This window comes from Arabidopsis lyrata (genome assembly GCF_000004255.2).
Source record: "Arabidopsis lyrata subsp. lyrata unplaced genomic scaffold ARALYscaffold_7, whole genome shotgun sequence".
In the NCBI taxonomy this organism is placed as follows: domain Eukaryota; kingdom Viridiplantae; phylum Streptophyta; class Magnoliopsida; order Brassicales; family Brassicaceae; genus Arabidopsis; species Arabidopsis lyrata.
Genome location: NW_003302549.1, coordinates 9,062,503 through 9,082,607, shown reverse-complemented (window position 1 = coordinate 9,082,607; position 20,105 = coordinate 9,062,503). Strand labels below are relative to the sequence as shown.

General features: G+C 36.6%; 5 protein-coding genes across 6 annotated transcripts; 4 read left to right on the top strand and 1 right to left on the bottom strand.

Moving 5' to 3' along the window:
• The first annotated feature begins 221 nt into the window (after positions 1 to 221).
• On the top strand, positions 222 to 6,074 carry LOC110226343 (homeobox-leucine zipper protein MERISTEM L1). 2 transcript variants are annotated; one of them, XM_021017642.1, is made up of 11 exons: positions 222 to 668; positions 2,179 to 2,546; positions 2,636 to 2,753; positions 3,047 to 3,703; positions 3,797 to 3,898; positions 4,011 to 4,211; positions 4,306 to 4,480; positions 4,585 to 4,856; positions 4,924 to 5,019; positions 5,110 to 5,554; positions 5,634 to 6,074. In XM_021017642.1, exons 2-10 carry the CDS (start codon positions 2,311 to 2,313, stop codon positions 5,539 to 5,541), a joined length of 2,289 nt encoding a protein of 762 aa, XP_020873301.1. In that variant the 5' UTR covers positions 222 to 668; positions 2,179 to 2,310; the 3' UTR covers positions 5,542 to 5,554; positions 5,634 to 6,074. The 2 variants fall into 2 exon arrangements, with proteins under 2 accessions (XP_020873301.1, XP_020873302.1); XM_021017643.1 differs by lacking the exon at positions 222 to 668 and adding an exon at positions 1,138 to 1,370.
• A 423-nt stretch (positions 6,075 to 6,497) lies between these two features.
• LOC9303901 (beta-glucosidase 47) lies at positions 6,498 to 9,242 on the top strand. The gene is made up of 12 exons (XM_002869819.2): positions 6,498 to 6,727; positions 6,836 to 6,902; positions 7,085 to 7,143; positions 7,242 to 7,317; positions 7,402 to 7,476; positions 7,563 to 7,650; positions 7,725 to 7,977; positions 8,045 to 8,160; positions 8,243 to 8,498; positions 8,582 to 8,684; positions 8,756 to 8,849; positions 8,921 to 9,242. The coding sequence occupies exons 1-12, from the start codon at positions 6,533 to 6,535 to the stop codon at positions 9,108 to 9,110; spliced, it is 1,572 nt and encodes a 523-aa protein (XP_002869865.1). The 5' UTR covers positions 6,498 to 6,532; the 3' UTR covers positions 9,111 to 9,242.
• LOC9305936 (RNA pseudouridine synthase 6, chloroplastic) lies at positions 8,809 to 11,670 on the bottom strand. Its single transcript, XM_002867782.2, has 10 exons — positions 11,411 to 11,670; positions 11,189 to 11,320; positions 10,849 to 11,103; positions 10,686 to 10,767; positions 10,298 to 10,413; positions 10,154 to 10,208; positions 9,961 to 10,072; positions 9,688 to 9,857; positions 9,260 to 9,595; positions 8,809 to 9,113 (listed from the first exon to the last, which is right to left on the bottom strand). Exons 1-9 carry the CDS (start codon positions 11,635 to 11,637, stop codon positions 9,314 to 9,316), a joined length of 1,431 nt encoding a protein of 476 aa, XP_002867828.1. The 5' UTR covers positions 11,638 to 11,670; the 3' UTR covers positions 8,809 to 9,113; positions 9,260 to 9,313.
• Positions 11,671 to 11,718: 48 nt separating this feature from the next.
• Positions 11,719 to 13,048, top strand: LOC9303900. Its single transcript, XM_021018165.1, has one exon. The coding sequence runs from the start codon at positions 12,563 to 12,565 to the stop codon at positions 12,911 to 12,913; it is 351 nt and encodes a 116-aa protein (XP_020873824.1). The 5' UTR covers positions 11,719 to 12,562; the 3' UTR covers positions 12,914 to 13,048.
• A 3,942-nt stretch (positions 13,049 to 16,990) lies between these two features.
• Positions 16,991 to 19,855, top strand: LOC9305934 (tobamovirus multiplication protein 1). The gene is made up of 11 exons (XM_021017994.1): positions 16,991 to 17,390; positions 17,703 to 17,793; positions 17,880 to 17,932; positions 18,041 to 18,133; positions 18,225 to 18,296; positions 18,561 to 18,633; positions 18,757 to 18,802; positions 18,907 to 18,970; positions 19,083 to 19,136; positions 19,238 to 19,315; positions 19,406 to 19,855. The coding sequence occupies exons 1-11, from the start codon at positions 17,232 to 17,234 to the stop codon at positions 19,496 to 19,498; spliced, it is 876 nt and encodes a 291-aa protein (XP_020873653.1). The 5' UTR covers positions 16,991 to 17,231; the 3' UTR covers positions 19,499 to 19,855.
• Positions 19,856 to 20,105: the final 250 nt, after the last annotated feature.

Sequence of the window (20,105 nt, the reverse complement as noted above, 5' to 3'; positions counted from 1 at the left end):
CTTCTTAATCGGCGTGTTTTCATCTAAAATGATTTATATTATGAAACGGAGGGAGTATTAAAAATGTTATTAATCTGATCATATGATACATACTAAAATGAACTATAACCCTAAGCATAATAACCATGAAATGGTAAATATTTTATTTATTCATCTTATTCTTCGTTTATTTTTTCTTACCCTACGAGAATCCGTGAGGTCAAAGGAAAACAGTGATTTTTTTTTTGTTTTGAAAATTGATGAATTGAAAAACTCTCTCTATCTCTAGAAAAATTTATAAGTAGTAGTATGAATTTTCTCTCACTAAAAGCATTAATGGACCTTTCGATAATCATAAATGCAATGCACCCTCTCTATGCATTTTGCAATAACTCCGTTTCCTTCTGCCACATCCTCTCCTCACCTCTTTCTCTTCTTCCCTTTCTCCTAAGTTCCTCCTTCACCAAATTCTCCATTTTTTTCTTCTGAATAGTGATACTACCTTTCTCCGTTTACAGAAATTCCCTGAATCCACCGGTTATGTCTTGACCGGCTATAAACTGATGCCCTAAGACACCTTTTAGTTTTCTCAATAATTCTCCGCATCCATCTTTTCTTCTCCTCAAGTAAGAGAACCAAAAAAACAGAGAAGAATCCGAGCTAGCTAGGGTTTCATTGTGAGTCCAAAAGTAAGATCTCTCTCTCTAACCAATACATGTGTAATTTTTCTTTGTTTCTTTGAGAATGCGATCTATATTTGCATGTTTGTTCATAGTAGCCGGATGGCCCGGATCCGTTTTATATTTTGTTCATGATCTACATTTTAACTTTATTTTATTTGTAAATTAATGAGTGTTTTTTGTTTTTGTCACGATCTAAAAACAAGCGTTACAAAAAAAAATTAACCTCTTTGGAGTTAGAAGTGTAAAAGGGGTTTCAGTTTGACGAATTTTCCTTAGTAGTTTGTGTAAAAGAAGGCCATTGACTTAATTTCAACTCTTTAATTAACTCTATATATCTACACCCTTTTTTTTTTAGTTTTTGTCTTTTTCCCTCTTCATTTACCTTTTTCAATTAACTGAAAATTCTTTTTTTTTTATTTTTTTTTATTACACTAAGACCAAGGTCAATTTCACCGAGTGAAAAAAATATCTTTATTTTTAACTAAAAAATTACGTTTTTTCTTTGGCTTCGGTAACCTGTGAATTTCGCTATCTCACTAGCTTTTATGTAGAAGAGAGAGAAAATATCATTAAATTCGATCTAAAACTTCAAGAAACCTAACCAACACTTCAAAAAAAAAACAAGAGATCTGTTCTAAAAGGATAATTTTTTTTTTTCAACTCGAGTTTGGTTCAACCGAGTTATATCTATTTGGAATCACTCTAAAAGTAAGTATAGAACCAAATGAATTTTGTATTTTATGTAAGTTCATAGAAAATTAGGGTTTCCTAGACAACAATCTCGTCATCCGTTTCTTCTTTGTCTACCTCTGCGTTTTCTTGTAGATCCGATGATGTGCTCAGTCTTGTAACTTTCAAGATTGATTCTATCTTTATTGTTTAAAGATATGTGGTTGATTTTTTTTCTTAACAAATTGTGTCCTTTTAGTGTTTTCCTTCAGTTTCTCTCTAATTTTCATCTATTATTGAACATTATGCTTAATTAGTCATCCGAATATTCGTGTCCCATTTTTTAAATTGTATGTCCCGATAACTTGTATTTTATATGCAACGAGGTTATGTCACGTAGTGGGTGCATTAATACTACTCATACCCTTTTTGATAAGATGAATACATATGCTTATATAAGCGTATAGGTATAAATAACCATCAAAAATAGAGAAAAAGACCAATATTTTGCTTTTCGGTTACCTATGGGGGATGTGCCTTTAGTCAAGTGGTTAAGTCCACTTGACTCCGCCTTCCCACCGGAGTTCGACTCCACTAAGTCGCGTTACCCCGCGTAGTAGGGATTGGCTATGGATCGGGCCTTGTCGATCCAAAGATGTCAAAAAAAAAAAAAAGGTTACCTATGAAATGTGAAAAAGACCATATAAATAAATCTATTAAAGGTAAGTCTAGTTTCATAAAATCTAGAGGATTACATTCCATAAACCAAGATTATCTTCCGTTTCTGCTTTGATTCTCTTCTTATCATATATATAAACATGACCATTTGATCTTTCATTTTGGATAGTGGGATATACAGGCAGAAGAAAATCGAGATAAATCAACGAAAATGATTTGTATAATCATCTTGAAGATTTAAAAGAAATTCAAGAGCTTCAAAAACTCCAAAAAAAATCGATAGGCATCCATCATCATCATCATGTATCATCCAAACATGTTCGAGTCTCATCATCATATGTTCGATATGACCCCGAAAAACTCCGAAAACGATTTGGGTATCACCGGGAGCCGAGAAGAGGATTTCGAGACTAAGTCCGGCGCAGAAGTCACCATGGAGAATCCTTTAGAAGAAGAACTTCAAGATCCAAATCAGCGTCCCAACAAAAAGAAGCGTTACCACCGTCACACACAACGCCAGATTCAAGAGCTAGAGTCGTAAGAAAATTTTCTACTTGAAAATATTTTTTTTTTGTTTTGTGAGGATCACTTAGGGTTTATGTATGTTTGTTTGGTTACGGTTTTAGGTTCTTTAAGGAATGTCCTCATCCAGACGATAAGCAAAGAAAGGAGCTGAGTCGCGAGCTAAGTTTAGAACCTCTTCAAGTCAAGTTTTGGTTCCAAAACAAACGCACTCAAATGAAGGTATATATATAATAAGGCCAATTTTGATTATTGATACCATTATTTTTATTTGATTTGTATGAATTGGTCTCGAATCTTCAATAGAGTTTTATATTTTTCAGATTAATCAAATGGATTTGATGTGTATATCCAACCAAATTTTGATATAGATACTATGAAGCCTTCTTTAAACACATGTAGTTAATTAGCTAATAATATGTAGCTCTAACATTAAGGATTTGGGTCAAAAGATCCATTTGTTTTGGTTTATTCTTGATGAGATCAAACATAAAAAGATGTTGTGATTTTTATAGGCACAACATGAGAGGCACGAGAACCAGATTCTGAAGTCAGAAAATGACAAGCTCCGAGCAGAGAACAATAGGTACAAGGATGCTCTAAACAACGCAACATGCCCAAACTGTGGCGGCCCCGCAGCTATAGGAGAAATGTCGTTCGACGAACAGCATTTAAGGATCGAAAACGCTCGTCTACGTGAAGAGATTGATAGAATCTCTGCCATAGCTGCTAAATACGTAGGGAAGCCTTTATTGGCTAATTCCTCATCTTTCCCTCAGCTCACTTCTTCACACCACATTCCCTCGCGCTCCCTTGATCTTGAAGTTGGGAACTTTGGGAATAATAACAATAGCCAGGCGGGTTTCGTTGGGGAAATGTTTGGAAGCAGCGACATTTTGAGGTCGGTTTCGATCCCCTCTGAGGCTGATAAGCCTATGATTGTTGAGTTAGCTGTTGCAGCCATGGAAGAGCTTGTGAGAATGGCTCAAACTGGTGATCCATTGTGGGTTTCAAATGATAACTCCGTTGAGATTCTCAATGAAGAAGAGTATTTTAGGACGTTTCCTAGAGGAATTGGACCGAAACCTATCGGTTTGAGATCAGAAGCTTCAAGAGAGTCCACTGTTGTTATCATGAATCATATCAATCTCATTGAGATTCTAATGGATGTGGTATGAATCTGTTTTCTTAACTCTGTTTTTTTTCAAACTTCAACAAAGGTTCTTACTACTAGTTGACACTTTTGCTCTTCTTTCTCTGTATAGAATCAATGGTCTAGTGTTTTCTGCGGTATTGTATCAAGAGCATTGACTCTAGAAGTTCTCTCAACCGGCGTAGCAGGGAACTACAATGGGGCATTGCAAGTGGTATGCGACTTAAAAACCTATTGATTTGGTTACTTTCTTTACAAGCTATTATTCTAATTTATGTAGTAATCCATTTTTCGTGTGTTTGATCTTTGTTTTCCGGTATGCGAAGATGACAGCAGAGTTCCAAGTCCCATCACCGCTGGTCCCGACGCGCGAGAACTACTTTGTGAGGTACTGTAAGCAGCATAGCGACGGTATTTGGGCGGTTGTGGATGTCTCTTTGGACAGCCTAAGACCAAGTCCGATCACTAGAAGCAGAAGAAGACCCTCTGGTTGTCTGATTCAAGAATTGCAGAATGGTTATTCAAAGGTAAAATTAAGGTCTAAATTGATAATTTTTGAAGTATGAGGTAGAAAATTTGAAAAGAAGATAATTGATTAGGTGATGGTTTCTTTTGTTGAAGGTGACATGGGTAGAGCATACTGAGGTGGATGATAGATCGGTTCACAACATGTATAAACCATTGGTTAATACCGGTCTAGCTTTCGGTGCGAAACGTTGGGTGGCTACACTTGACCGCCAATGCGAACGGCTCGCCAGTTCGATGGCCAGCAACATTCCGGCTGGTGATCTTTCTGGTAAGTATTTGAGGGCCATCTTGATAAATTTGTTAATATTGGGATTAAATTGTAAAAGAGTAATTTATTTAAAGAGTCTCTTAACTTTGTGGTTATTATGACAGTGATAACGAGTCCTGAGGGAAGGAAGAGCATGCTGAAACTAGCGGAGAGGATGGTGATGAGCTTCTGTAGCGGAGTTGGCGCGTCAACTGCACACGCGTGGACAACATTGTCCACCACAGGATCCGACGACGTTCGGGTCATGACCCGAAAGAGCATGGATGATCCAGGAAGACCACCAGGCATCGTCCTCAGCGCTGCTACTTCTTTCTGGATCCCTGTGGCTCCAAAACGTGTTTTCGATTTCCTCAGAGATGAAAACTCAAGAAGCGAGGTAATAATCAAATCATAAAGACAAATTAAAGATCGAAAGTTGTTTAATTTATATTCGATTTTCGCAGTGGGATATACTTTCGAATGGAGGTTTGGTTCAAGAAATGGCTCATATCGCAAATGGTCGTGATCCTGGGAACTCTGTCTCCTTGCTCCGAGTCAATGTAAGTAATGTTCTTCAATTCTAGTAGTTTCTGTATAACCCTAATGTTGCTTGTTTATAAAGTCTCAACATTTTGTTTGTTTAAAAACAGAGTGGGAACTCAGGACAGAGCAACATGTTGATCTTGCAAGAAAGTTGTACAGACGCATCAGGATCGTATGTGATATACGCACCAGTCGATATTCTGGCTATGAACGTTGTTCTGAGTGGTGGCGATCCGGATTATGTCGCTTTGTTACCATCCGGGTTTGCTATTTTGCCTGATGGCTCTGCTAGAGGAGGAGGAAGTGCTGGTGGGGGTACCGGAGCTGGAGTTGAAGGAGGAGAGGGGAACAATCTTGAAGTGGTTACTACTACTGCTACAGGGAGTAGTGGCGGTTCACTTCTCACAGTTGCGTTTCAGATACTTGTTGACTCTGTTCCAACTGCTAAACTCTCTCTCGGCTCAGTGGCTACAGTCAACAGTCTGATTAAATGTACCGTCGAGCGGATTAAAGCCGCTGTGGCCTGCGATGGCGCCTAGTCGAAGTTTTCAGGTAAGTAATTTTCTTTATATTTTCATCTCTTTTCGGATAATCACATCTTCTTGATATGTTTTGGTTTGTGTTTATGCAGAAGTAAGAGTACTATGGGAGGAAAAAGGGAGGTTTAGGGAGTTTTATTAAACAAGTTTATGATAATGTTTGTGTTTTTTGTTTTTTTAAGTCTTTTGAGATTCTCCAAAGGAAGTCAAGAACGCACCTTTTTGCGTTTAATCTCATTGCGCGTGTGTTAGCGGGCGGGCCAAAAAAAAAGAGGCTTGAGAAAGAAAAGGTAAAGAGGTTCGGGTATTGACTTCTGCTGGAACCAAAAAAAAAAAGAATCGGTTTGTTGTGCTTCAAGCTGTTTAGCGTTTTCTCTGTTATTATTTATCATCATTAACTAGCGAACATTTTAGCGTTTTGCGTTTTGCGTTTTGCGTTTTGCGTTTTGCGTCTACTGTGAAACTCTTAATTTGTTATTAAGCCACTCTTGTGGTACTATAATTATATATTACTGATGAAACTGTGTTTATTAGTTTGTTTCTTTATTCAAAACTTGAGATTCTCTTCTACTTTTTACATGCCTTTCAATCTCTTTCAATATCACCGAAAAGAATCGAATTTTGCAGAAATAAACAACTGTTTTTGTCCTTATATTGAATAAAACAATTGCTACAAATAATATACTAATCAGTGAGCTTTGTCATGTTTTGATAATTTAATAGATATCGTTGTCGGTTCTTGCAATGTCAAGCCATACAGTAGAAAATTAACAATTGAATTAATCTCAACAACACAAAATTGGTCCATCGAATCTTTAATACTATTTTTCATCAATAATGAATTTTTAAGTTTTCGAATCATTAACAAGCTGGTTTGGTGAAATATCATTGTCAAACTAAAAGTGAACAAGCCACACATTTTCCTTTTCTGTCTATATAACTTCTAATCTCGAACACATAATAAAATGAAAAATCTATAGTCTCTGAAATAATGGAGACCAAATCATCAATGTACATTTCTCAGTTTCGACTTTGGCTCCTCTGCTTCATCATCATAACCTTGGTCTCATTGTCATCGTCATCAAGATGGTATGATGATCATATCTCATTGAGAAAGATTAACGCAGAAGAAAATTTCCATTTCCCAAAAAACTTTCTCTTTGGCACAGCTTCTTCTGCTTACCAGGTTCTTAGTTCTTCTTTCTTTTTACTTCAATCCTTAGTATACATAATACAATCATCTGTTTTAACATTAGTTTTGATGTGTGAGTGATCCTATGGTATATATATTCAGTATGAAGGAGCTTACCTAACCGACGGCAAAACCCTAAGCAACTGGGACGTTTTCACAAACATCTCTGGTAAGATCTCATGAAACCATTATTCAGCAGAAAAAAAAAAAGATCTCATGAAGCCATTTTGTGAATTGTGATTTAAGCTAAAAAATGTTTTCAAACTTTTAGGGTTTTTGTTACCACTCTTGTCTCTCAAGTCACCATAAGAAACTGTCTATATATACCTTTCTTGATATGTCTTTGTATAGGAAAAATTGCGGATGGAAGCCATGGGAAAGTCGCTGTTGATCATTACCATCGATATCCGGTAAGTAACTGTAAATCTATACATCAAATATCGATTTTCGATACGAATCTCACAGTAAGTATCTAGCAAGAAACAAGTTGTGATTTTTATATTAACAGGGAGATTTGGATCTCATGGAAGATCTTGGAGTTAATAGCTATCGACTTTCTTTGTCATGGGCTCGGATTCTTCCAAGTGAGAATTTTGTTTTCATCTATCTATATATCATTTAATAAAAAAACATTTTTGTCTTTTCAAGACTTATGTTTGTGTTTCCAGAGGGCAGATTTGGAGATGTGAACATGGGTGGTATTGATCATTACAACAGAATGATCAATGATATTCTCATGAGAGGTAATATATAATTGATAGATTTTCTTGAGAACATTTTTCAAGACCAAGAAAAAAACACCCCAAACTTAGTACACAATCATTCTCAGGGATCGAGCCATTTGTCACGTTGACACATTACGACATTCCTCAAGAACTCGAATCTAGATACGGAAGTTGGCTAAATCCCCAAATCCGGTACATAGATACACACACAACACATATGTACACGTAGTTACATACACTCAAACTAAGATAATTGTTGGTCTCAGGGAAGATTTCGAACATTACGCAAATATTTGCTTCCGATACTTTGGGGACAGAGTTAAATTTTGGGCTACGTTCAACGAACCAAACGTTCAAGTTATTTTGGGTTACCGGACAGGAACTTACCCGCCTTCACGTTGTTCCAATACTTTTGGAAACTGCTCTTGTGGTGATTCTTACATAGAGCCACTCGTTGCCGCTCACAACATTATACGTTCACATGTAGCCGCCGTAACCTTATACCGGACAAAATTTCAGGTATATCAAGATTTTAACCGTACTTGGATATTTAAAAACTGTGTAACTCAAGACTGGTTTCGTTTAGGAACAACAAAGTGGAAAGATCGGTATTGTTATGAACACGATCTGGTTTGAACCGGTTAGTGATTCTTTAGCAGATAGATTAGCTGCTGAGAGAGCTCAAGCTTTCTACTTGACTTGGTAAGCTTGATTGGTTTTAGAAATCTTGTTCACACCTTAACCAAATACCGGACTTTTGAATCGAAAGAGTGCGAAAATGCAGGTTCTTGGATCCAGTTGTGTTTGGAAGATATCCAAGAGAAATGCGAGAAATTCTCGGCGAAGATCTTCCTGAATTCACAACGGATGATCTTAAAAGCTCCAAGAACACATTAGACTTCATTGGGATTAATCAGTACACAAGCAGATACGCGGAAGATTGTCTGGATTCTGTATGTGAACCAGGCAAAGGAGGTTCGAGAGCAGAAGGTTTTGTCTATGCAAAAGCTCTTAAAGACGGTTTACCTTTAGGAGAACCGGTATGTAGACTGAAGAATCGAAAGTAATAAACCGCTTTCAGAAGCATTTTTGAGTTGTTTGGTTTTGGCAATGATGCATGCAGACTGGAGTAAATTGGTTTTCTGTTTATCCACAAGGAATGGAGGAGATGTTGATGTATGCAACAAAGCGATACAAAAACATTCCATTGTATGTAACAGAAAACGGTAAGCATGTTGCCCCTCAGGCTGTGTCTCTGCGATTTTTGCCACAGTTTTTGATCTCATCATTTTTGCAGGTTTTGGCGAGAACAATACCGGAGTATTGTTAAACGACTATCGGAGATTGAAGTTCATGAGTAACTACTTAGATGCACTCAAAAGAGCAATGAGGTAATTATACTTCAACTTCAGACAACTCATATGTCTTGATTCTAAAACCCTAAAGCTACTGGTGAAAATAGGAAAGGAGCAGATGTAAGAGGATACTTCGCCTGGTCTTTACTAGACAACTTCGAGTGGATATCCGGTTATACCATAAGGTTCGGTATGTACCATGTCGATTTCAATACTCAAGAGAGAACCCCGAGACTATCAGCTTCTTGGTACAAAAACTTCATTTTCCAGCACAGAGCTCAATCCAAAGATGATTGATGCCTGAAACAAAAGGAAGACACAAATTTATATCTTTCTTATTTGATTCTTCCATAAAGTAGGAGGGTAATGTAATTGTAAGCTGTTTTCTAATAATCAGTTCCAATAAACAAGACATTTTTCTTGCGTATATCAAACAAATTCTTCACCTCTCATTTACTGCGGCAAGTTTAGATAAGATCCTCCACATCACGACGTGTGTTTCATCTCCACCATGGAGTCCCAGCTTCATAGAAGTGCTCGCCATCATCATCGTACCATGAGATTTGGCAAGCTTGAAGACCGATTCCTACCCTCGGTTCCTTCCCATGTCTATCAATCCATTCAGCAACAGCAGTGTCCTTATCGTTCTCCTCCATTGTGTAATGTTTCTTTGCTTTCCCATACAGGTTGGTATCAGGATTCACCATTTCTGCTATCGCTGCTGGCATGTACATAGAATCACCAACCAACGGTGCCCCACAAGCTGCAAGCTGGGCCCGGATCTGAAAAGCCATTCATCGTAGCAACTGGATGATCCCAACATATTCAGATGAGTATCATGTTTTATTAAGGAGATATGTGTTGATGAACCTACCTGGTGAGTCTTCCCTGTTAAAAGGTTTATTGTACACTCGTAAGCAAATTCTTTTGAAGTCCATCCACAGTCTTCAATATCGTGTTTCTTCTCAGTAGCTGCATCGGGCCAAGGAATCTTCTTACATTCTAAAACCTCAAGTTGACACAAGTGCCAGCCTTTAATCGAATCTGCATTTCAAGAAATATTCACATTGCTAGGAAGATCCACAGAATCGATTATCGAATATTCAAATTATGTTTTGATGATTCTTGACATTTCTACAGAGTTTACCTTCGGATACGAGTCTTGGAGCCATATTTTTTGGGCGCATATAATGTGAGATAATTCCAGTGGGAAGAGGTGCCGCAGCAAGAGCACGATATAGTTTCTTCACTTCTTTATTCTTAAAGGGAAGACAAGAACAAAACGTATTAGCAGAGCTTGTTCTTGTTTCCAGTAAAACAACATTGTAAAGCAAACTCACTCTTATTTTCGTGTGGAAGACCGAGCAGTACTCTTTTGTTCTAGCAAAGACGACACTAGAGAAAGAAAGCAATTTGATCAGGTTACTGAAAAGATGTTAAATTAACAAACTTCAAAGCATGAAAAAGTTTTTACAGGACAGTACCAGCCTTCTGTACAGTTATCAATCTGATGCGTTGTTTTCAGTGGTTCTGGTAAATCCAATGCACGTGAGGCAAATGTAGCACAGCTCTCTTCGATGTTATCCGTAGTGCCCCCAACCTGATAAAATTCCCACGGGGGTCAACACTTTCAACCGCTAAGTTCAGTATTTAAACCACAATCAGAAGTTTCTAAGGAATTGAAGAAGGGAAATATCTCCGCATTACCGAGAGGTGGAACACAATAACACATTTTGATAGTAAGTTACAGTCAAATAATGTATAAAACTAGTCCAACAATATTCACAAGATGAAGTACTTTTTGCAAGATCTCTAACGCAACTACAGTAGTCAAGAATATTGAGAAGAAAGCCTAATGGATGTATTACATACCGTAGTTCCGGCAGGTTTATCCAAAATGACATAAGAATCAGTCACAGCTACAATCCGCGACTTCCAATCAATTTCATAACACCTAATAAAAAAACAGCCTCAAGTCAATTGACAACACCAAAGCTTCCAATTTCTAAACACATTCCTTACAATGTGTAAATACCTTGGAGAACGTTTCGGGTGAACGTGAACACGCAAATAAGTCCCAGCTTCAGCATACTGATTGGTATGAGTCACACGAAACGTTTTCTGAGCTTCTCTAACAGTTTTTCCTTTAATAGAAGATCTCTTCTTTAGCACAGAAGGACAGGTTACTTCTTCAAACAGTTCAATTTGCTCAGGAGTCGCAGTTGGTGGAGGTTTAGGACATACAAGAGCGTAATGTACAGCTCCAAATCGAATAAGATCTGAAACATATCTTCATAGAATGAAATTCTTTATATACACTTCAATTTCAGCTCTAAACATACGAGTACTTAGACCACAAAGAGTTAGTTACTTACAAAGGAGGAAGATCTAATTGTTTAGAGATAAACTCAGAAACAAGAACGTCGTCTTCTAAAACAACCATATGCTCAATTCTTGGTGGAAGATTATGTGCAGGACATGGCATCAATCGATTGTATTCAGGGTATCTGGAAAAACACACATAAAGGAATTGAATTTCACAGTAAAGTAGAGAAATTTTAACGAATTGAATCAAAAGAATCAGACTTTAAGCATACCCAGAAGTGGAAGAAGAAGAGAGTGTGGTTTGATTTTGAGAATCGGTTTTATGTAAGGACAAGCAAGTGAATCTCTTTGGAGAAGAAATGAAACGTGGAGGGATTTTGTATTGATATTTGTTGGTACGAAATAAAGTCGTAGTGATACAGGTGGATGCTAGAGTGCGCAGGAGAGATACCGGCGCTGTGAGGTTCCGGTAACCGCCGGTTAACGCCGGCGAAGCCATTGTTTATTGATTGATGCTGTGGTAATGCCCTAAGCATCGTTATCGACTTATCGTTATAGAGCCAATCTACGGTTTGGGCCGAAATGAACATGTGTTTTGGGCCGACTTTAGAAACTTGGTTCTGTGATAAATTTGGTTGGTTTGGTAGTTTACTCCGGTTTGTTAAAACCGAATATTAATTACTTTTTTTTTTTATATAATTATGATCACTAATAAAAGACCATGCACTCTCTAGTTTTAGTGGGATTGATCGAAATTATTATGTTCCCTGACTTTAGGGTAAAAGGAAAAACGTACTCCATCTAAGTGAAAATTAATCCACGGCATGATAGAAGGAAAAGTAATTGAATTTCAATTAGCTAATCATGATTTAAATGTTAAAGAAAGGTCAGACGTATGTAATATGGCTTTTAAAAAAAAGTTGGGTGTAGCCAAAAAAAAAGAAAAGAAATTATGGGTTGTTGGAATATTTAATTAAAAAATAGTTTATGTAATTTATCAACCGAATCAAATTTTGTCCTCTCTCCAACAACCTTGTGTCATTATGTAGAGCATCATTGCGTTGTTCCTTTTGCAATAGCATGGTCTCGACTTCTCTATTCGCTTAAAATTCTTAATTCTTCCAAAAAGGTTTGTTAAATAATGAATTTCCAAATTATATACAAAAATTAAAATATTTTAAGAAGCACATATATATAACCGTGAGATATTAGCTGGTTTTTGAAAGTAAACTAACAATCTAAATACAGTAAAAAGAAGAAAATTGATAAAGAAATGGATGACCTACCAATCAAAGCCATCATATAAAAAAGTACATATACATATTCTATTACTTTAGCTTCAAGCATCTCAATAACACTTCATTACTACTTGATCAAGAAAAACAAAAAGAAAACGCAGAAGCTGCTCACAAAACTCTCTATCAATGGCTGCTCCAATCGCTATAGGAACACGAGGAACTATCGGATCGCTTGTACGTAAAGAAATCGACTACTTCAAAAACTTCACTACATGTCATCCTCAGTTTGATCCACGGAGAGGTAATTCTGAAGAAAACACCGACACGTTTCAACAAAGAAGAGAACGGTCATCATCAAGGCTAAGTTCTTGGTTCTCTAAAACTAATTGGAGAAAGAAGAAGCGGCAGACTCGTGGTGGCGCTGGCAAGTTTTTGCCGAGTATGTGCGCGGCGGTGGAGGTTTCCGGTGAGAATCGAGTTCCGGGTTTCAACTATAGGATCTTGAAGAGTGATCGTGAGAAGGGCTTGCGTGTGTAGAGAGTAGTAATTATTTATGTGGGTAAAGACAATGAAATCTTCATAAACTTTTTTTGTTTTTTTTTTTAATTTTCAAATTTAAATTATGTGTGAATGTGTTACATATTACAATGTCAATGGGCATATTTTCGAACTTTTAAAAATGAAAAAAGAGAAGAATATGCTCAAGGAATTCCTTTTTCGTTTGGTCGTAACGCATGGTAAAGTTAATTCGATCCGGTCCAGTCCGGTCTATATTCAAACTTGGATTCGGTTATATTCCCGGTTTAAACGCATTTGCGGTCGGTATATCGTTGAGTTCGTTTATTCCACATGTACATATAAATCCGACGTGGAAGAAGTCAAAATCTCTAAACTATGGGGAAAAAAGTCAATATTCAAATGCTAGTGTACTTTTTTTCCTCATTAATCGTCAGGTGTTCATGTCTTGGCCGGCTTGCAAACATGTATTGATCGCTTGTCTTCAAATGCATGCATGATCTCATTGGGTGTGTTTCACTTGCAATGGTGTAGAATGATCTTTTACATCGTAAGTACTCTCTTTGATCTCTTCTTTTTCCTCTCATGTGTAGTTCCAAACCAAAATATTAGAACTTAACTAGGTTGAAGAACCTTACAAGGCTTAGAGTTTTGCGTCCATGAACTGATTTTTATATCGAAAAATTACTTATAGTAGTAAAATTTTGCAGAGCCTCAGTTAATTGTCATGCTGTTTTGTTTGTATCGCGACATAATCGAATTTTAAGTTTGCTTGAATTAAGTGGTTCTCCTTATCAAGCATTTGCATATATGTTTTGAACCCATTGCTCTTAGTGAAATGCTTGGGCTATTGTAGATTAACTTCCTGGTTTTGGTAGCAATTTTTTAGCTCAGAGGATTCATTTGAGCTCATTACAGCTCAATTATGAAACACAATGTTACAACTTCATTTTCATGCAAACTATATCAATTAATGGACATAACTACCTAGCTGTACATTTTCATGCAAACTTCATTGTGTTGATGCGAAAACCAAATTGGGCTTGTACATATATTCTTTACTCTGAAACTGGGTCTGGTTGGAGCAGTAAACATGGATTGGAAGGTGACGTTATACAAAACTCGAATGCTGATTAATTACAAAACTTGGTAAGAGCTCACATCTTGAATTCCAAAGAAGAGACGGTGATATCATATTTGTCACACAACTCCAAATATAATTCACTTCTCTAATGAAATGTTTCTTAATTCTGGTTATAAATGATCTTCTCGAGTTCTATGGTTTTCAGTTGGTTAATGACTTCAACTGCAGCTTATGGAGCTCGATACAAGAAAAGAAGAACCATTGCTACTATGATTTAGAGATCATAATCTTCACACAGTCATGTGCAACACAGAGTATCCAGAGATCAAGAAGAGAATGAAAAATGTTTTTGATGGCTGTTGAGTTCAACTACAGCAATCTCTCGATCGCTGTCTCTAAACAACAAAAAGCCGTTATTTGCGCTGTGGTGGTCTTGAAAATAATCTCTTGGCTTGGCTGTCTTTTGGGGATGCTAAGGATTTGTCTGGTTCTGACGAAATTTGAGGTGGAAAGTGATGATGAAGCCACATGGATGGTCAAAATCGATATCATTGAATTTTTGTTTATTATATAACAATAATACAAGTTCTTTCATTAGCCTCTTTGATTCCTCAGTTTTTTTGTTTGTTTCATTTTTTTGTTCCTTTTGTCGAAATTAATTATACTCGAATAATAATACTATGAAGTATGAACTACTTCATATAACAATTAAAGGTGTGTCCGAAGAAGCCCTTATACACACGTACACCCGTTTTCATGTCTACCAAATTCTGGATATATCAAGTATCATCAACACCAACACGTCTCCGACACTCAAACACGGTCAAGCCGCCTACCTCTTGTTTGAAAAATCGCTAGGCGCTAGTCGGACGTTCGGCATGGGCCTAGCGATTAATCGGAAAATCGGATTAAAATCGGGGATTAATCGGAGATTAGTTTTAGGGTTATTTTAATATTTTTAAAACATATTAATACAATATTATTTTCAAAATTGCAGTAAACACATAAAAATGTATTTTTGAGACAAATTTTTATGATTTTTATTATAAATTTATGATTTTTATTAAAATTTGAACATAAATCATTGTAAAACATTACAAACTCCCAATTCAAATGATTGAATAACAAAAATAAAAAGTTTTTTTATACTAGCAATCTAAAAATAACCTGGGTATGTAAGATTAGGCGGGGAATAATCGGATTAGGCGGAGAATAATCAGATTAGGCGGGAAGTAGTCGGATTAGGCGGAGAGTAATCGGATGACTGATTTCTTTAAGGGATTAGTCATTAATCGAGGCGGATAGGGTAGGCCTAACGATTAAGCGGGGATTTTTAGAACAGGGCGCCTACCTAATCCACCTTGTTACAAAACAATATCTTATAGCATGTGTTACACGATTTAAAATATATAAATAATTTAGAATTTTACAATTCTTAAATCTTTATATCACTGAATCAACTCGTTTTAGCAGAATGAATAATGAAAATATCCTTCATGTACATTTTTTTTGTCACAATGACAATGATTCTACAGTAGAAAAAAATTCAACTACAAGAATATCGAAATATGGGAACTTCCTACAAGATTAGATAGACCTACCAAAAAGCTGGCACCACTAAGTTCTAGAGCTTCAAGCTCTCGATCTGGTTCGAACATTTGTTTAAAACCCAACTATACTCTTTCACATTTTCCATATAGAATAACATTTAAAATATGTTTCTATAACTATAATATATATTTATGGAAATAGATAAATAATTTATAATTACCCTATGGTGACAAATATTGTTCTCTTTCTCATTACATCTCTTCCATTAGGAAAAAAATATTGTTAATAATGTACATGTTTTTTTTTGGGACCAAATTTGGATTTCACTCAAAATAGTTAAACATACAATCCCATGGGGAAAAATATCATTTAATAGCCCAACTTTCAAATTGTGGCCATTTGGCACACCAACTTCACATATGACCATTTTGTACATGATAAAATCGTTGACTTCCGTTTAGCACCTGATAAAATCATTGACCAAGCCAAAACAACACGCCGTTAACAGATCCGCTAACATCCGTTAAAACCTCCGTTACTGCCCAAAACGACGTCGTTTTGGTCTTAATCGAAACTTCAAAAAGCTCAAAAATCCCCAACTCTCAGAAATCAAATCCCTAATTTTTCGAAAGAGATTCTCCGATGTACTAGCAATTGTGAATCGTATCGAGGATTGTGTCTGTAATTGAAGCTGCAATGCAAGGCGAATTAGATAGAGAAGAAGAGGTTGTCATCGGAGATGGAGTTCCATGTCCTCCGACGGAAGAAGCTTCAGAGTTAGCTGGCGGAGCACAATCCATCTCGCAACCTCCATCTTGAACACTCGAATTACTTGACTTGCAACTCATATCTCTTGTAGAAGATGGAGAATTTATGAAAATAAAGAAGATTTCGAGCTCAAAGGAAGATAATGCTGAGAATCGAAAATTTTAGGGTTTGAAATCGATTTGGGAATTTTTGAGAATTGGGGATTTTTTGAGCTTTTTGAAGTTTCGATTAAGCCCAAAACGACGTCGTTTTGGGAAGTAACGGAGGTTTTAACGGGTGTTAGCGGATCTGTTAACGGCATGTTGTTTTGACTTGGTCAACGGTTTTGTCATGCGTTAAACGGAAGTCAACAATTTTATCATGTATAAAATGGCCATATGTAAAGTTGGTGTGCCAAATGGCCACAATTTGAAAGTTGGGCTATTAAATGACATTTTTCTCCAATACCATGTTTCAATAAAGAAAAAAATAACACCTAACCCTATGAATAAAGATCTTATCTTTTTATAAGAAAATAAACGTGTCTTGTTTTTATAATTCTTATTAGTTAACAAATCATGCATATATGAAATTTAACAAATTTGAACCCAAAAAAAGAGAGGTCAAATGTTAAAGGGATGTTAAATGACCAAAAAATCAAAATGAAAATGATATAATAATTCAGAGGACGTGTGAGGGAACAAACCAGAAGAAGCTACACTATCGAAAAGATCGCATCATTCTCAGCCGTTGGATCTTCCCTTCATCTCTATCTCTCTCTTTCTCTTTCTCTGCCATCTGACCTGTTGAGAGTTTGCAGATATTCAAACAACTCTCATTCCCATTCCTTTTGTTCGTCTCTCGGATTTTTGAAGAGCTCAGATTAGGGTTTCTGGATTCTTCTCCTTGGGGAATAACTCTAATCCCCTCCCAACCACCGGTAACGTGGAGGAGAGAATGACGGATTCGGGTCTGATGATGCCGGCGGAGATTGCTGGATTTTTAACGACGGCGATTACGACTTGGTGGGATGATGTTAATGAGTCAACTCAGTGGCAAGATGGGATCTTTTTCGCTCTTTGTGGTGCTTATGCTCTTGTTTCCGCCGTTGCTCTTGTATGGTTTCTAATTTCTTCGTAATTCATGAAATTTTTTGTTTGGGAGTGAAATTAGTTTTTTGTTTGAGGTTTATAGATCAATTTCTTGCGTGTTTGACCTATCTTTCCTCTTCTGTTTAACAAAAGTGGTGACCTTTTGTTGTTGAAACATCGTTTTCTATCTAAATCATGGAGCTTGAAATACTACTCATTGTATAGTTTGATTGATTGTCTGTAGTTTATTTCTGGGTTTAGTTAGTTGTGGATACAATATGTTGGGTCCAAACATATTTCTGACCTTTTTTGTTTAAAATGGGATTATGATTGGTAGGTTCAACTGATAAGGATCCAAATGAGAGTGCCTGAGTATGGTTGGACCACTCAGAAGGTGTTTCATCTTATGAACTTTGTCGTCAATGGAGGTGATTAATCTGGGTTTCTATTTCGCTAATTGGTAGGATTTTGGTTGGAATATGTTTTGTTGACTTTTTATGTTGTGTGTGTACAGTTCGTGCGGTTCTGTTTGGATTTCACATGCAAGTTTTTCTTGTGCATCCCAAGGTGAGAATGTTCTCAACTTAGTTCTGGTTTTTGCATGTTTGATTTGGAAACGATGGATTTTGAAAGCTGCGTCTTTTGAGTATCTAATGTTGCTGTGAGGTAATGCAGGCTCTTTGCTGGGTACTATTGGATCTTCCGGGACTCCTCTTTTTCTCGGCATACACGCTGCTTGTGCTGTTCTGGGCAGAGATATATCACCAGGTACCTAAAAAGAATAATTTGATGTGCGTTGACTCTCTTTTAAACCTGCCAACAAGCTCTGAGTGCATATTTTGTTGCCAATAATGAGCAGGCAAGAAGCTTGCCAACGGATAAGCTGCGGATAACGTATATTTCCGTCAATGTGGCTGTATATTTGGCTCAGGTTCATGTCTGATTCGTATTGTTTTTATTTTCCGTTTTAACGTCAATGTGGCTGTAGTTACTGAGTTTCCTGAGATCCATTTATATTCCTCTTTTGAAATTATTGGTGTTTAGAAACTTTGGATGTGCGTGTTTTCTACCTTGTCCAACTCTGTAGCCATTTTTTGCTACTAAGAATCTGTGTGACCTTAGTTACCTTTGTAGACATTTCCGTGAACCAAAAGACTTAAGAATAAGTTTGATATGTAATTAATGTCTCTATCAGATTGGTATCTGGGCATACATTTGGGTAAATGATAACAGCACTGTGGAGTTAGTTGGAAAGATATTTATCGCAGGTAGGTTCTTTGTCTGGTCAAGCAAGTTTGCTAAAACTGTTACTGCTCAATCTATAATACTGTTACTCCTCTCTTATCTAAACTCTATATTGACCTTTTTCTTTTGGTTACTATCTCTTCTAGTTGTATCTTTCATCGCCGCATTAGGCTTCTTGCTGTACGGAGGAAGGTATGTGTTTTAGTTGTTCCATATGTGTCATCATCAAAATGTCTGCAAGCTCTTCAATGGCTTAACTGGCCTTCTTTTCTTGTGTGTATTTTTGTATTCTATAGGTTGTTTTTCATGCTTAGAAGGTTCCCTATCGAGTCAAAAGGAAGAAGGAAGAAACTCCACGAGGTATTTAGATTTGTATATCTGTATACTGTATGTGTATAATTTGTCTTATTTAGTTCCATAAAACTTTGAACACATACATTTTTGCCTTCAAATTCGTTTCTTTTCGTTGCAGGTTGGATCTGTGACAGCGATATGCTTCACCTGCTTTCTCATAAGATGCGTTGTGGTAAGCTCTGAGATAAAACCTAACTAATGAAATCTTTATCTTCAGTCATTATTTTAGTTATGTTGTGATGAGTTATTTAATGTTTTCCATGCGAACATCAGGTGGCTGTATCAGCTTTTGACAAGGATTTAACGCTTGATGTTCTTGATCATCCGGTTCTGAACTTAATCTACTATATGGTAAGTAACTACACATTCATTAATTCTCTATCTCTTAAATCTCTGTTTCAATTTTCATTCATTAACTGGAAAAAAACCACCAAACTACAGGTGGTTGAAGTACTTCCATCGGCACTAGTCCTCTTCATTCTGCGTAAGCTACCTCCAAAGAGAGTATCAGCTCAATACCATCCGATCCAGTAGAACCGTTGTCTGAACCAACATACGGTGAGTCTGATGATGTTTAAGAGAAGAGTGAAGATAAAAATTGGGGCAATAAATCAAAGGTGAAGAAGAAATCGGTGTGGAAATGTGGAATCTGCGTGAGTTTTTGGAATGCACGATCATATAATGATTTTACAGCTTTAGTTGTTGTAGCCCGCCGTGACTTTTGGTTTGGTAGTTTATTATTATTATTATGTCTGTTTAAATTATAAATGCTCTTCTTCTACTTTGAAATAATTTGGTCAGTAGTACAAGAAGAGGTTTAACATTTGTTGAGCAGATGTTTGATTGTTATGTTCTGTTGCGTAAAAATAAACAAATGTTTACTTTTGTGTATTATCTAATCTCATCTTCACCATTTTCCCTTTTTTTTTTTTCTTTGGTTTTGTCAACTATATCTTTTTCTTTATGTAATTTTCTGTTTGATATTGTGTAAGCCGATGGTGGATTAAGAAACTTTTACCGCTTAGCATCACATGGGCTGGTTAGTGCAGTTAGCAAATAAATTATTGGGCCTAGGCCCAAGCCCTAGTCTCTGTTCGGACCTGATTTTCCAAAAATGGTTGCTACGATTAATATTTTTTAT

Bases quoted from the DNA above. Each gene is read 5' to 3' on its own strand.
- LOC9305936 (XM_002867782.2), bottom strand. From the start codon at position 11,637: ATGGCTTCGCCGGCGTTAACCGGCGGTTACCGGAACCTCACAGCGCCG. The intron at 11,321-11,410 runs GTATGCTTAAAG...GTGTTTTTCCAG, and splicing joins TCTTCTTCTTCCACTTCTGG to ATACCCTGAATACAATCGAT. The intron at 9,596-9,687 runs GTAGGTTCATCA...ATGGCTTTTCAG, and splicing joins TAACAGGGAAGACTCACCAG to ATCCGGGCCCAGCTTGCAGC.
- LOC9303901 (XM_002869819.2), top strand. From the start codon at position 6,533: ATGGAGACCAAATCATCAATGTACATTTCTCAGTTTCGACTTTGGCTC. The intron at 7,978-8,044 runs GTATATCAAGAT...GGTTTCGTTTAG, and splicing joins TATACCGGACAAAATTTCAG to GAACAACAAAGTGGAAAGAT. The intron at 8,685-8,755 runs GTAAGCATGTTG...TCATTTTTGCAG, and splicing joins ATTGTATGTAACAGAAAACG to GTTTTGGCGAGAACAATACC.
- LOC110226343 (XM_021017642.1), top strand. From the start codon at position 2,311: ATGTATCATCCAAACATGTTCGAGTCTCATCATCATATGTTCGATATG. The intron at 3,704-3,796 runs GTATGAATCTGT...TTCTCTGTATAG, and splicing joins TTGAGATTCTAATGGATGTG to AATCAATGGTCTAGTGTTTT. The intron at 4,857-4,923 runs GTAATAATCAAA...CGATTTTCGCAG, and splicing joins ATGAAAACTCAAGAAGCGAG to TGGGATATACTTTCGAATGG.
- LOC9305934 (XM_021017994.1), top strand. From the start codon at position 17,232: ATGACGGATTCGGGTCTGATGATGCCGGCGGAGATTGCTGGATTTTTA. The intron at 17,933-18,040 runs GTGAGAATGTTC...GAGGTAATGCAG, and splicing joins TTTTTCTTGTGCATCCCAAG to GCTCTTTGCTGGGTACTATT. The intron at 19,316-19,405 runs GTAAGTAACTAC...ACCAAACTACAG, and splicing joins TGAACTTAATCTACTATATG to GTGGTTGAAGTACTTCCATC.
- LOC9303900 (XM_021018165.1), top strand. From the start codon at position 12,563: ATGGCTGCTCCAATCGCTATAGGAACACGAGGAACTATCGGATCGCTT.